This window comes from Pelophylax lessonae (genome assembly GCF_965119305.1).
Source record: "Pelophylax lessonae genome assembly, chromosome: 4".
In the NCBI taxonomy this organism is placed as follows: domain Eukaryota; kingdom Metazoa; phylum Chordata; class Amphibia; order Anura; family Ranidae; genus Pelophylax; species Pelophylax lessonae.
The window spans coordinates 11,267,100-11,280,897 of record NC_138771.1 but is presented as its reverse complement, the minus strand read 5'-3'; the positions used below and the strand labels follow the sequence as shown (position 1 = coordinate 11,280,897).

General features: G+C 45.6%; 1 protein-coding gene across 1 annotated transcript in view; it reads left to right on the top strand.

Annotated features, from left to right (window-relative positions):
- Window positions 1-3,445: 3,445 nt before the first annotated feature.
- Window positions 3,446-13,798, top strand: part of LOC309552488 (uncharacterized protein) — a gene marked incomplete at both ends in the record, with an annotated part of 51,376 nt that continues 41,023 nt past the window's right edge. Inside the window, one exon of the mRNA XM_082253459.1 lies at window positions 3,446-3,522. Within this exon, the coding sequence (XP_082109585.1) occupies window positions 3,446-3,522 (77 nt within the window). The remainder of the gene's footprint in view (window positions 3,523-13,798) is intronic.

The window sequence follows — 13,798 nt, the reverse complement described above, 5'->3', positions numbered from 1 at the left end:
GGGAAGAATGTTCCTTACATTGGTGGTCAGTGGGAAGAATGTCCCTTACATTGGTGGTCAGTGGGAAGAATGCTCCTTACATTGGTGATCGGTGGGAAGAATGCCCCTTACATTGGAGGTCAGTGGGTAGAATGCTCCTTACATTGGTGATCAGTGGGAAGAATGCTCCTTACATTGGTGGTCAGTGGGAAGAATGCTCCTTACATTGGTGGTCAGTGGGAAGAATGTCCCTTACATTGGTGGTCAGTGGGAAGAATGCTCCTTACATTGGTGGTCAGTGGGAAGAATGTCCCTTACATTGGTGGTCAGTGGGAAGAATGCTCCTTACATTGGTGATCGGTGGGAAGAATGCCCCTTACATTGGAGGTCAGTGGGTAAAATGCTCCTTACATTGGTGATCAGTGGGAAGAATGCTCCTTACATTGGTGATCAGTGGGAAGAATGTCCCTTACATTGGTGATCAGTGGGAAGAATGCTCCTTACATTGGTGGTCAGTGGGAAGAATGTTCCTTACATTGGTGGTCAGTGGGAAGAATGTTCCCTACATTGGTGGTCAGTGAGAAGAATGCTCCTTACATTGGTGGTCATTGGGAAGAATGTTCCTTACATTGGTGGTCAGTGGGAAGAATGTTCCCTACATTGGTGGTCAGTGAGAAGAATATTCCTTACATTGGTGGTCAGTGAGAAGAATATTCCTTACATTGATGGTCAGTGGGAAGAATGCTCCTTACATTGATGGTCAGTGGGAAGAATGCTCCAGCTGCAGCCAAAGAGGATCATCATGCAGGCAGCACTCCTGTGGGCTCCCTTCCTGCCTCTTGGACCCCCCCCAACAGTGGTGGAAAGCCAGGGCCTGGTAGTTCAGCCACTGCCCCAGACACCTGGCATCTTCCTCTGTCCATTCTTCCTCCCCCACTGCCGCCCCCTCCCCTCAGCTCACAAGGATCATTCATGATGGACAGAGAGTGCCGACTCATGGCTGCGCCCCTAGGTTGCAATGCGCCCTAGGCGGCCGCCTAATTTGCCTAGTGGAAGCACCAGCCCTGTCCAACAGTCCAAAGTGAAATTCCTTCAAATCTGTGATCATATGATGCGAAATCAAGGTGCAGGAAAAACCGAATGAGATCAATTAACAACTAGATCAATTAAAAACTAGGGCAGAGCATATTGCACACATAATTAACGATGATGGGAGGATGGTTACAGAGGACACTGAAAATGCAACCGAGCTGAATGCTTTTTTCTCGTCAGTCTTTACACAGGAGAAGGAGGGGTACACTGACCATGACTGTATGGTTAGTAGTAATACACAGGACTTGCCACTATGGCTAACAGAGGGTGAAATCAGGGAAAGGCTGGATAAACTTAACACAAACAAATCACCAGGCCCGGATGGCGTTCATCCGAGAGTACTCAAAGAACTTAGTAAGATTATATCTAGACCACTGTTCCTGATCTTTGCCAGCCTGCCGCAGTATATCTTCGGTAGGCGGTCGGCAAGTGGTTAATCAATACATAATATTAAACACTAATAAGCGGTGATATTGTGAAACTGATGAGGCTGCACTAATTGCCACTGATGAGGCGGCACTCTTAAACTGCACTGATAAGGCAGAACTGATGTGCTACACTGATGGGCACTGATAGTCTGCACTGGTGGCCCTTGATGAGGCTGCACTGATGGGACTGTACTGATGGGCACTGATAAGGCTGCACTGATGAGCACTGATGAGGGGGGTGCTGATGCCCACTGATGAGGCGGCACTCTTAAACTGCACTGATAAGGCAGAACTGATGTGCTACACTGATGGGCACTGATAGTCTGCACTGGTGGCCCTTAATGAGGCTGCACTGATGGGACTGTACTGATGGGACTGTACTGATGGGACTGTACTGATGGGCACTGATAAGGCTGCACTGATGAGCACTGATGAGGGGGCGCTGATGCCCACTATTGAGGCGGCACTCTTAAGCTGCACTGATAAGGTAGCACTTATGTGCACGGATGGGCACTTTGTACCCACTTTTAATGTATAGAGAGGAAGAGGTGGAGCTCTGAGGAAAAGGTGGAGCCTATAGAGGAAGGAGTGTGGTTTACAGATGACAGGGTGGGTCTGAAACATGAAGAGGTGTGGCCTTGACAGGAAGGGGTGGGTCATAGTTAAATTAGGGGGTGCAGAAGTTTAGTCAGGCCTAGGGCAGCACAAAACCTAAATACACCACTGCGTGACTGTATGCTTCACCAGGTTATGGGTTTAGGTCCTATCACATACCTGGTAGCAGAGCCTGATATGATGAAGTCTTACACCTCTGACTCGGGGCCCCTGATAGTGTAGACAGGAAGCGCAGGAGTACAGAGTGGCACGAGTGCCTGTAAGTCTTGCTAGAAGCAGGGCAGGTGTCCACGCTGGGCAGGAGAAGTCACCAGATGGCTTCAGGAAGCAGGTAAGTAGGCAGACAGCTGGTCATACACAGATGGGATGGGTCGGGTACAGGGTATAGACAGGAACGTGGTCAGAGGCGTAACTACAGGGGTTGCAATTGCAACCGGGACCCATGCTCCAGGGGTCCTGTGCGGCTCCCCTGTACACCTGGATAGGAGGGGTGGTGGGGGCAGCATGTAGAGAAATCACTGTCCTCCTTTTTTCTCCTGTAGCTGCAGGAGAAAAAAGGAGGAGATTGGTTCCTCTGTATGCGGCCCCCGCCACTCCTCCTATGCAGTTCACTTGTGTTCTGCTGTCTCTGGGCCCCTGTGTGCTCCCCTGTTCCCCCCCCCCCACCACTGTGCTGCACCCCCCCCCCCCCCCCACTGTGCTCCCTCCCCTCTCCTGCCAGCTGCTGCAGGGGATGTGTCACAATAGAGAACCAGGAAGGGGTCGGTAAATATGTAATTTTCCAGCTCCTTCCTTTTCTGAATGGACAGAGTCATAGTCAGTGACATTGTAAAAAAATAAAATAAAATGATAAAAAATAATACAATTAAAATACCAAAAAATAAAAACTACTGACACCAGTGGGTGAACTTCCAGGATCACAAAGGTCACATTTGCAACCGGGGGCCCTGACATTCCACCACCGTGGGGAGGCCCCAAGATGGCAGGAAGGGGGCCCACTGCAGAACTTGTGAAAGGGTCCCACTGCTGGACCATAATTAAGGGCCCCGCAACGAGAGTAAAGGGCCCCAGGATCAGTGGGAAGAGCCCCAGGCTTAAAGGGAAGGGCCCCGGCCAGGGGTCCAGGGGGGCCCTTCATGGTTTGTTGCACCGGGGCCCTGAAGGTTCTAGTTGCGCCTCTGGGGGAAGGGGAGGAATATTTTTGGCTGGTGCCCTGGTGGTATTAATTAATTCTTCATGTCATGTGAATCATAATTCAGTACACCTTTCTATTATATTGATCTGCTATTGGTTATCAGTTTCACATCTGTCTATTTTGTAAATTTGGAACGATGAATGAATTCATAGTTGGACGTGTTTCGGCTGGTTTGTGCACACCGTGGGCAGATGACTCTCCTCCTCTATCAAGGTGAGTACAGGTAAGACGGCCTTGTTTTGGAAACGGGTCTAGCAAAAAAAAAAAAAAAAAAAAACGGATCGGAAGCGAGAGTAAATGAGCACCGGACATCCAGGTGCAGGTGTCACATCAATATGGCAGCCAAGCCCTGACATGGGAGGGAATGTTCTGCTTGTTATGCATTCTTATCTGAATGTGGGCTTTCTTCCAGGAACAATGTAACCTCTGCTTATGACATGCACAATGGACATTCTTTTCGTGACGTTCAATACCAGAGGCAAGGGTGGGACGGCGCTTCGGAGAGAATTTTGTAAGATAAGCTTTCCAATCATAAGCACCTGTGCAGTATTGGAAAGTTTTTTAAATTGTTAATAGAATATTTGTAATAAAGCTGTATTTATTCTGTGCGGTGGCATGTCTTTATTAAAGCGGAGTTCCGGCCTCGGGGGTCAAATTTAGCTAAAAATATCCCCGGGACAGTCAGGGCTAGTAGTACATTCCATAATGGATAGCCTCTGAACTGTCCCGAGTTTCACTTACCTGCAAGAAGAAATACTTACCTTGAAAAGTTCTTCTCCAGCGCTGCCATCTCAGGTGTGGGCAGCTGAAGCCGCAGCGTCCCTCTTCGTGTCCTCTTCCGTGACGTCGGAGTCTCACAATGCACTGCACCGGCCCCGCTCGTCACTTACGGTGCAGGCGCGGCATCCCTGCACAGGCATGCCCAGAAGCTGTTTAGCAGGGAATGCCGCGCCGGCACCGGAAGTGACGAGCGGGGCCTGTGCAGGCGCATTGACTCCTGGGAGCGATGACGTTCAGCTCCCAGGAGTCATCGCAAACCGGAAGTGACGGCGCGGGCCGCGGCCGCAGAGGGAGGAAGTGGAAGGAAGGTGAGTATATTTTCTTCAATATCAAGGTAAGTGACAAAAAAAAAAAAAATCGGGAGCATCCATTTCTTTTTCAGGTGGCCCTCAGCAAGCGGATGGCCCAAAATCGATTTTTTCGATTTTGAGGCCGGAACTCCGCTTTAAGGACAGTTCACCATACCCTACTACTGCCCAGTATGGGGGCAACTATCGACATTGGAGTCATGGGTTATCCTGACTGCCACCTTTATAACCTATGAAAAAAGAGGCACATAGTGGACAGGACATGGAGGCCAGGATCTGACTAAGATCTCCTTCAAGGAACCATCTTTAATTCCTGCTATGTCCAGCTCAACTTACCACCATTCTATGACCTGATCCGCCATCACATCCAGAATCCATTGCAGCAGATTGGTGAAATCTCTCAGAAAAAAAAACATTTCCAGATCCTGGGATTTAGTCCAGGTTCACCTGTTTTCTGGAGCGTTTTGTGTTTTTGAAAACACATTTTTAACGCATGTTAACACCGGTTTTTTTTTGCGGCTAAAAAGAAAGTATGACAGATCTGGTAATGTAGTGTGACTTTGATGCCACTTTACACTCTCTGAAACACAAGAAGAATCAAAGTAGCATCAGTGTGGTGCAGGAGGAGCATCAGTGTGGTGCAGGAGCCTTTATGCGTCCAAAGTCCCATATTAGGGTTAAGGGTTAGGGATAAATGTTAGTTTTAAGAGTTATTAGTAATCATTAGGGTTAGCATTCTAACTTTCAATTTCCACTAACCCTAGCCCTTAACCCTAACCCTAACATCTAATCCTAGCTCTTAACCCTAACATCTAACCATAACCTTTAACCCTAACATATAGCCATAGCCCTTAACTCTAACCCTAACATCTAACCCTATCCTTAATGCTAACCCTAACTTCTAACCTAGCCCTTAACCCTAACATCTAACCATACCTCTTAACCCTAACCTACAGCCATAGCCCTAACCCTAACCCTAACATCTAACCCTACCCTTAACCCTAACATCTAAACCTAGGCCTTAACCCTAACCCTAACATTTAACCCTTAGCCCTAACATCTACCCCTACCTTTAACCCTAACATCCCTAACGCCCTTAACCCTAAACCCAGGGCTTTATTTCTCAGAGAATAGGTGCAGGAACTCCCCCTTTCAGAGTTACCCCTTGTCTCCGCCCCTACCTAACTCCGACTACCGTTCCTTGGTTCCAGCCCCTGCCCACCTCTTAGAGAATACAGAACCAAGTAACATTTGTGTTACTAAGTTATTTGTATGAAAATTGATAATGAGAACAATAAAAGCAGTGAAATAGATCCCCTGCAGTCAACAACAATAGACCTCACCCCAGCAACAATAGATCTCCCCAGCAACAATGAGTCACCCGCAACAAAATATCCCCAGCAACAATAGACCCTAGGCAGCAACAACAGATCTCACCACAGACAGCATTAATAGACCTCTCCCTCAACAGTAAATCCCTCCCAGCAACAATTGATCCCCAGCAACATAAGACCAACCCAAGCAACAATAGATCCCCCACCAGCAACAATAGACTTCCCCCTGCAAAAATAGATCCCTTCCAGAAAGAATCGGTCCCCCAGCAGCAATAATAACCACCCTGCAAAAATATATCCCCTCTAGCAAAATAGATCCCCCAGCATCAATAGACACTGTAGCACACCCCTGCACCCCTTTGTCATTACATACATTCAGTTCTGGAGGTGCCGGAACTGCGTTCCCCCGCGTTCCCCCTAAAAAAAAGCCCTGCCTAAACCTAACATCTAATCCTACCCTTAATGCTAGCCCTAACATCTAACCTGGGCCTTTAACCCTAACATCTAACCTGGGCCTTTAACCCTAACATCTAAGCCTAGCCCTTAACCCTAACCCCAACATCTAACCCTTAACTCTTACCCTAACATCTAACTTTAACTTTAACCCTAACATCTAAACCTAGTCCTTAACCCTAACATCTAACCCTAACATTAACCCTAGCATCTAACCCTAGCCCTTAACCCTAACCCTAAAATCTAACCCTAGCCCCTAAACCTAACCCCAACATCTAACCCTAGCCCTTAGCTCTAACATCTAATCCTATTCCTTAACCCTAACATCAAACCCTGGCCCCTAACATCTAACCCTAGCCCTTAACCGTAACCCTAACATCTAACCCTAACCCTTAACCCTGACATCTAAACCTAGCCCGTAACCCTAACATCTAACCCTAACCCTTAACCGTAACCCTAACATCTAACCCTAGCCCTTAACCATAACCCTAACATTTAACCCTAGCCCTTAACCATAACCCTAACATCTAACCCTAGCCCTTAACCATAACCCTAACATCTAACCCTAGCCCTTAACCGTAACCCTAACATCTAACCCTAACCCTTAACCCTGACATCTAAACCTAGCCCGTAACCCTAACATCTAACCCCAACCTGTAACCCAAACACTAACATCTAACCCTAGCCCTTAACCCTACCATCTAAAACTAGCTCATGACCGAAACCCTAACATCTAACCCTAAACCTTAAACCTAGCCCTTAACCCTAACATCTAACCCTAGCCCTTAACCCCAACCCTAACCTCTAACCCTAGTCCTTAACCCTAACATCTGACCCTAGTCCTTAATCCTAACATTTAACCCTAGCCCTTAACCCCAACCCTAACACCTAACCCTTGTACTTAACCCTAACATCTAACCATAGCCCTTAACCCTAGCCCCTAAACCTAACCCCAACATCTAACCCTAGCCCTTAGCTCTAACATCTAATCCTATTCCTTAACCCTAACATCAAACCCTGGCCCCTAACATCTAACCCTAGCCCTTAACCATAACCCTAACATCTAACCCTAACCCTTAACCCTGACATCTAAACCTAGCCTGTAACCCTAACATCTAACTCCAACCTGTAACCCAAACACTAACATCTAACCCTAGCCCTTAAACCTAACATCCAACCCTAGCCCTTAACCCTAACATCTAAAACTAGCTCATAACCGTAACCCTAACATCTAACCCTAAACCTTAACCCTAGCCCTTAATCCTAACATCTAACCCTAGCCCTTAACCCCAACCCTAACCTCTAACCCTAGTCCTTAACCCTAACATCTGACCCTAGCCCTTAACCCTAACATCTAACCCTAGCCCTTAACCCCAACCCTAACATCTAACCCTAGTCCTTAATCCTAACATTTAACCCTAGCCCTTAACCCCAACCCTAACACCTAACCCTTGTACTTAACCCTAACATCTAACCATAGCCCTTGACCCTAACATCTAACCCTAACATCTAACCCTAGACCTTAACCCTAACCCTAGCTCTTCATCCTAACCCTGACATTTAACCTTAGCTCTTAACCCTATCATCTAACCCTGTTCCTTAACCCTAACCCTAACATCTAACCCTAGTATCTAACCCTAACATCTAGCCCTAGTATCTAACCCTAGCTCTTAACACTAACATCTAACCCTAACCTTAACATATAATCCTAGCCCTTTACCCTAACCCTAACATCTAACCCTAGCTCTTAACCCTAACAACTAAAACTAGCTCCTAACCATAACCCTAACATCTAACCCAAACCCTTAACCTCAGTCCTAACATCTAACCCTAGTACTTAACCCTAAAATCTAACCATCGCCCTTAACCCTAACATGTAACCCTAACATCTAACCCTAGCCATTAACCATAACCCTAGCTCTTCACCCTAACCCTAACATTTAACACTAGTCCTTAACCCTAACATCTAACCCTATTCCTTAACCCTAACCCTAACCCTAAAATCTAACCCTAGTATCTAACCCTAACATCTAGCCCTAGTATCTAACCCTAGCTCTTAACACTAACATCTAACCCTAGCCTTAACATATAATCCTAGCTATTTACCCTAACCCTTACATCTAACCCTAGCCCTTAACCCTAACATCTAACCCTAGTATCTAACCCTAACATCTAGTCCTATGTCGTGGAAATTAATAGGGCTTGGAGCATAGAAACCCGCTCAGTGCGCTCAAAATTAATACGCACCAAACACCATTAAACCCTTGTACTAAAAAGTAAAATGTACAGCTCTTTTATATAAGGTTATCCGAGTGCTCGGCAGCAAAGAAAATGAATAGACAAGCTTGCTGTAGTCAATTCGATGCTATCTGGAGGGTTCCTCTGAGTGACTGACTCCTCCAAGACACAGTAGGTTTATTTAACAAAAGGGGGTTACAGGGAGTGGCTTCAAGACCAACCAATCACAGAACATGTATACATTAAAAAAGTACAATGGAACTGTGTAGTAGATGCCCATGAATGGACACGGCCAAACAAAGGGAATCCCAACTGTAGCACATGGCTTCTCATCGTTCATTCATGTCAATCCATAAACATGGACTCATACCTGTTAGTGGGTCTAATCATACATGATTCATATATAAACCAAATTTGATAGTGACCATTCTATTTGTTCCAGTTGATGAGGCTTTATCTGCATAAGATAATGGCAGCAGTGTTTCAGTCACACGGATCCGAATATGACTAAAAGATGCCATCCATTAATCTTGGTAAAATGATAAGAATTTCCATATCACAAACATATCTCAGCAGTACGGGGCCCCGAACTGCGGATATAGATCTGTGCGATGGACTCTCTTTGCTACAAGTATTGTGCCATCTCAATACTCACGCAATAATCACTGTGAATAGCGATTATCGGTAAAAACCGACACTGGTAGACATTATGACTATTTAACTAAAGAAATGTCCACAATTAAATTTCCAAAACACCCTAGTATCTAACCCTAGCTCTTTACACTAACATCTAACCTTAACATATAATTCTAGCTCTTTACCCTAACCCTAACATCTAACCCTAACCCTTAACCCTAACATCTAACCCTAATCCTTAACCCCAGCCCTAACATCTAACCCTAGTACTTAACCCTAACATCTAACCATATCCCTTAACCCTAACATGTAAACCTAACATGTAACCCTAGCCCTTAACCATAACCCTAGCTCTTAATCCTAACCCTAACATCTAACCCTAGTCCTTAACCCTAATATCTAGCCCTAGCCCTTAACCCCAACCCTAACATCTAACCCTAGTACTTAACCCTGACATCTAACCATAGCCCTTAACCCTAACATGTAACCCTAACATCTAACCCTAGCCCTTAACCCTAACCCTAGCTCTTCATCCTAACCCTAACATCTAAAACTAGCTCCTAACCATAACCCTAACATCTAACCCTAACCCTTAACCTCAACCCTAACATCTAACCCTAGTACTTAACCCTAAAATCTAACCATCGCCCTAAACCCTAACATCTAACCCTGGCCTTTAACCCTAACATGTAACCCTAACATCTAACCCTAGCCCTTAACCCTAACATGTAAAGCTTACATGTAACCCTAGCCCTTAACCATAACCCTAGCTCTTCACCCTAACCCTAACATTTAACCCTAGGCCTTAACCCTAACATCTAACTCTATTCCTTTACCCTAACATCTAACCCTAGTATCTAACCCTAACATCTAGCCGTAGTATCTAACCCTAGCTCTTAACACTAACATCTAACCCAAACCTTAACATATAATCCTAGCCCTTTACCCTAACCCTAACATCTAACCCTAGCCCTTAACCCTAACATTTAACCCTTAACCCCAGCCCTAACATCTAACCCTAGTACTTAACCCTAACATCTAACCATAGCCCTTAACCCTAACATGTAACCCTAACATGTAACCCTAGCCCTTAACCATAACCCTAGCTCTTCATCCTAACCCTAAGATCTAACCCTAGTCCTTAACCCTAATATCTAGCCCTAGCCCTTAACCCCAACCCTAACATCTAACCCTAGTACTTAACCCTGACATCTAACCATAGCCCTTAACTCTAACATGTAACCCTAACATCTAACCCTAGCCCTTAACCATAACCCTAGCTCTTCATCCTAACCCTAAGATCTAACCCTAGTCCTTAACCCTAATATCTAGCCCTAGCCCTTAACCCCAACCCTAACATCTAACCCTAGTACTTAACCCTGACATCTAACCATAGCCCTTAACTCTAACATGTAACCCTAACATCTAACCCTAGCCCTTAACCCTAACCCTAGCTCTTCATCCTAACCCTAACATCTAAAACTAGCTCCTAACCATAACCCTAACATCTAACCCTAACCCTTAACCCCAACCCTAACATCTAACCCTAGTACTTAGCCCTAAAATCTAACATTCGCCCTTAACCCTAACATCTAACCCTAGCCCTTAACCCTAACATGTAAAGCTTACATGTAACCCTAGCCCTTAACCATAACCCAAGCTCTTCACCCTAACCCTAACATTTAACCCTAGGCCTTAACCCTAACATCTAACTCTATTCCTTTACCCTAACATCTAACCCTAATATCTAACCCTAACATCTAGCCGTAGTGTCTAACCCTAGCTCTTAACACTAACATCTAACCCTAACCTTAACATATAATCCTAGCCCTTTACCCTAACCCTAACATCTAACCTTAGCCCTTAATCTTAACATCTAACCCTAACATGTAACCCTAACCTTAACATCTCACCCTAGCCCTTTACCTTAACCCTAACATCTAACCCTAGTCCTTAACCATAACCCTAACATCTAACCCTAGTCCTTAACCCTAACATCTCACCCTAGCCCTTTACCTTAACCCTAACATCTAACCCTAGTCCTTAACCATAACCCTAACATCTAACCCTAGTCCTAAACCCTAACATCTAACCCTAGCCCTTAACCCTAACACAAGACTTTGGGCACATAAAGGTTCTTGCACTATTTTGATGCGACTTTGATGCTGCTTGAGTGCCAGAGAGTGTAAAGTCGCCTCAAAGTCATATCCAAGTCACACTCCATGAACAGAACAGTCATATTTTTCTAATGACCAAAAACGAAAAAGTAAAAGACTTGCGTTTTTGGTGCGGGTCCATTGAAGTCTATTAGATGCAAAACGCAATCTGTTGCGAAAAAAACAAAATCTTTGACCCTTTGCAAAAAATGCACCCGTTCTAAACGTAGAGATGTGAACAAGATCCACGTGAACAGAAACCATGTTAAAAGGACTGTAGTACGTTTCTGCATAATGCGGAAAAAAACGCATAGGTGTGAACCGCGGGTCAGGTCTCATTTGCTGAAGAACGCCGGCTTTAGCACATGCAGAACTGCCGGATTCAGTTCAATGGGTTGCGCTGGGCAGGCGCTACACCCGCCAAAAGCAACAGGACGTAAATTCCTGCCGCAGCCACACTGGTGTCAGTGGGAGGAATAGAGTCCCATCGCTGGTGTCAGTGGGAGGAATAGTGCCCCATCATTGGGAGGAATAATGCCCCATCACTGGTGTCAGTGGAAGGAATAGTGTCCCATCATTGGTGTCAGTGGGAGGAATAGTGCCCCATCGCTGGTGTCAGTGCGAGGAATAGTGCCCCATCATTGGGAGGAATAATGCCCCATCACTGGTGTCAGTGCAAGGAGTAGTGCCCCATCATTGGTGTCAGTGGGAGGAATAGTGCCCCATCATTGGTGTAAGTAGAAGGAATAGTGCCCCATCATTGGTGTCAGTGGGAGGAATAGTGCCCCATCACTGGTGTAAGTGCAAGGAGTAGTGCCCCATCATTGGTATCAGTGGGAGGAATAGTGCCCCATCGTTGGTGTCAGTGGGAGGAATAGTGCCCCATCATTGGTATCAGTGGGAGGAATAGTGCCCCATCATTGGTATCAGTGGGAGGAATAGTGCCGCATCATTGGTGTCAGTGGGAGGAATAGTGCCCCATCATTGGTGTCAGTGGGAGGAATAGTGCCCCATCATTGGTATCAGTGGGAGGAATAGTGCCCCATCATTGGTGTCAGTGGGAGGAATAGTGCCCCATCATTGGTGTCAGTGGGAGGAATAGTGTCCCATCATTGGTGTCAGTGGGAGGAATAGTGCCCCATCATTGGTGTCAGTGGAAGGGATAGTGCCCCATCATTGGTGTCAGTGGGAGGAATAGTGCCCCATCATTGGTATCAGTGGGAACAATAGTGCCCCATCATTGGTGTCAGTGGGAGGAATAGTGCCCCATCATTGGTGTCAGCGGGAGGAATAGTGTCCCATCATTGGTATCAGTGGGAGGAATAGTGTCCCATCATTGGTGCCAGTGGGAGGAATAGTGCCCCATCATTGGTGTCAGTGGGATGAATAGTGCCCCATCATTGGTGTCAGTGGGAGGAATAGTGCCCCCTCATTGGTGTCAGTGGGAGGAATAGTGCCCCATCATGGGTGTCAGTGGGAGGAATAGTGCCCCATCATGGGTGTCACTGGGAGCAATAGTGCCCCATCATTGGTGTCACTGGGAGGAATAGTACCCCATTGTTGGTATTAGTAGGAGGAATAGTGCTGCAAGGGCTGAATAAAGGTAAGCAAAGGGCCGCATCCGGCCCGCGGGCCAAAGTTTGGAGACCTCTGTTCTAGAGGGATCCCACAGGTACGGTGTATACATTGTTGCGTTGCTCCAAGCTGAACAGATGTGACAATGTATCTATATGTGGAATTCTTCTTTAGATACCATACAGAGGATCTGGCATAGAATATATAGTGTGTATGTTGGGTGTGAGGGATGTATAGGCGGTGATGGCAGACACACACATTATGCACGCTCCCGGCGTACAGACACAGGAATAATACTCCCATCATCAATCCAAATAAACACACGCAGCCCGCCGATCCACAACATACACAACGCAACGCCATAAACAGAAACACCCCGATGGAGGTAAACATACATATCATCCCAACAAGCAGGAAATGATGAAAATAGCCTTTCTGGAAGAGTCAATACACGTTGTCATGGAAACACTGCCAGGACAAAAAATAGAAAGACGTGACACAGCCAGTCTCCATGGAAACAAGCGAACCTGCCGCTGACGACGCAAAGCAGAACGCCCAAATATGTCATGACATACAATCCGTTCTGACGGCTTTCTGCATGGGGCTCATTGGTGGGCTGGGACCCGCGCCGTATACCACAGAGGACATACCCCCTATATACAGTATATATAACTGTTTTATATACTGTACATATATAAATATATATATATATATATACACACACACAACTGTTCAAGATTCCACGTGTGTATATACTGTATGTACACTATTTATATTATTACATACGTATGTGTATATACTGTATATATATATATATATACACAGTATAGCAATACATATGTGTGTTTATGGACATATCTCATATATATATATATATATTCACTGTATGTATATATATATATATATATATATAACTGTTTTATATACTGTGTATATATATATATATATATATATATATATACACACACAACTGTTCAAGATTCCACATGTGTGTGTGTATATATATATA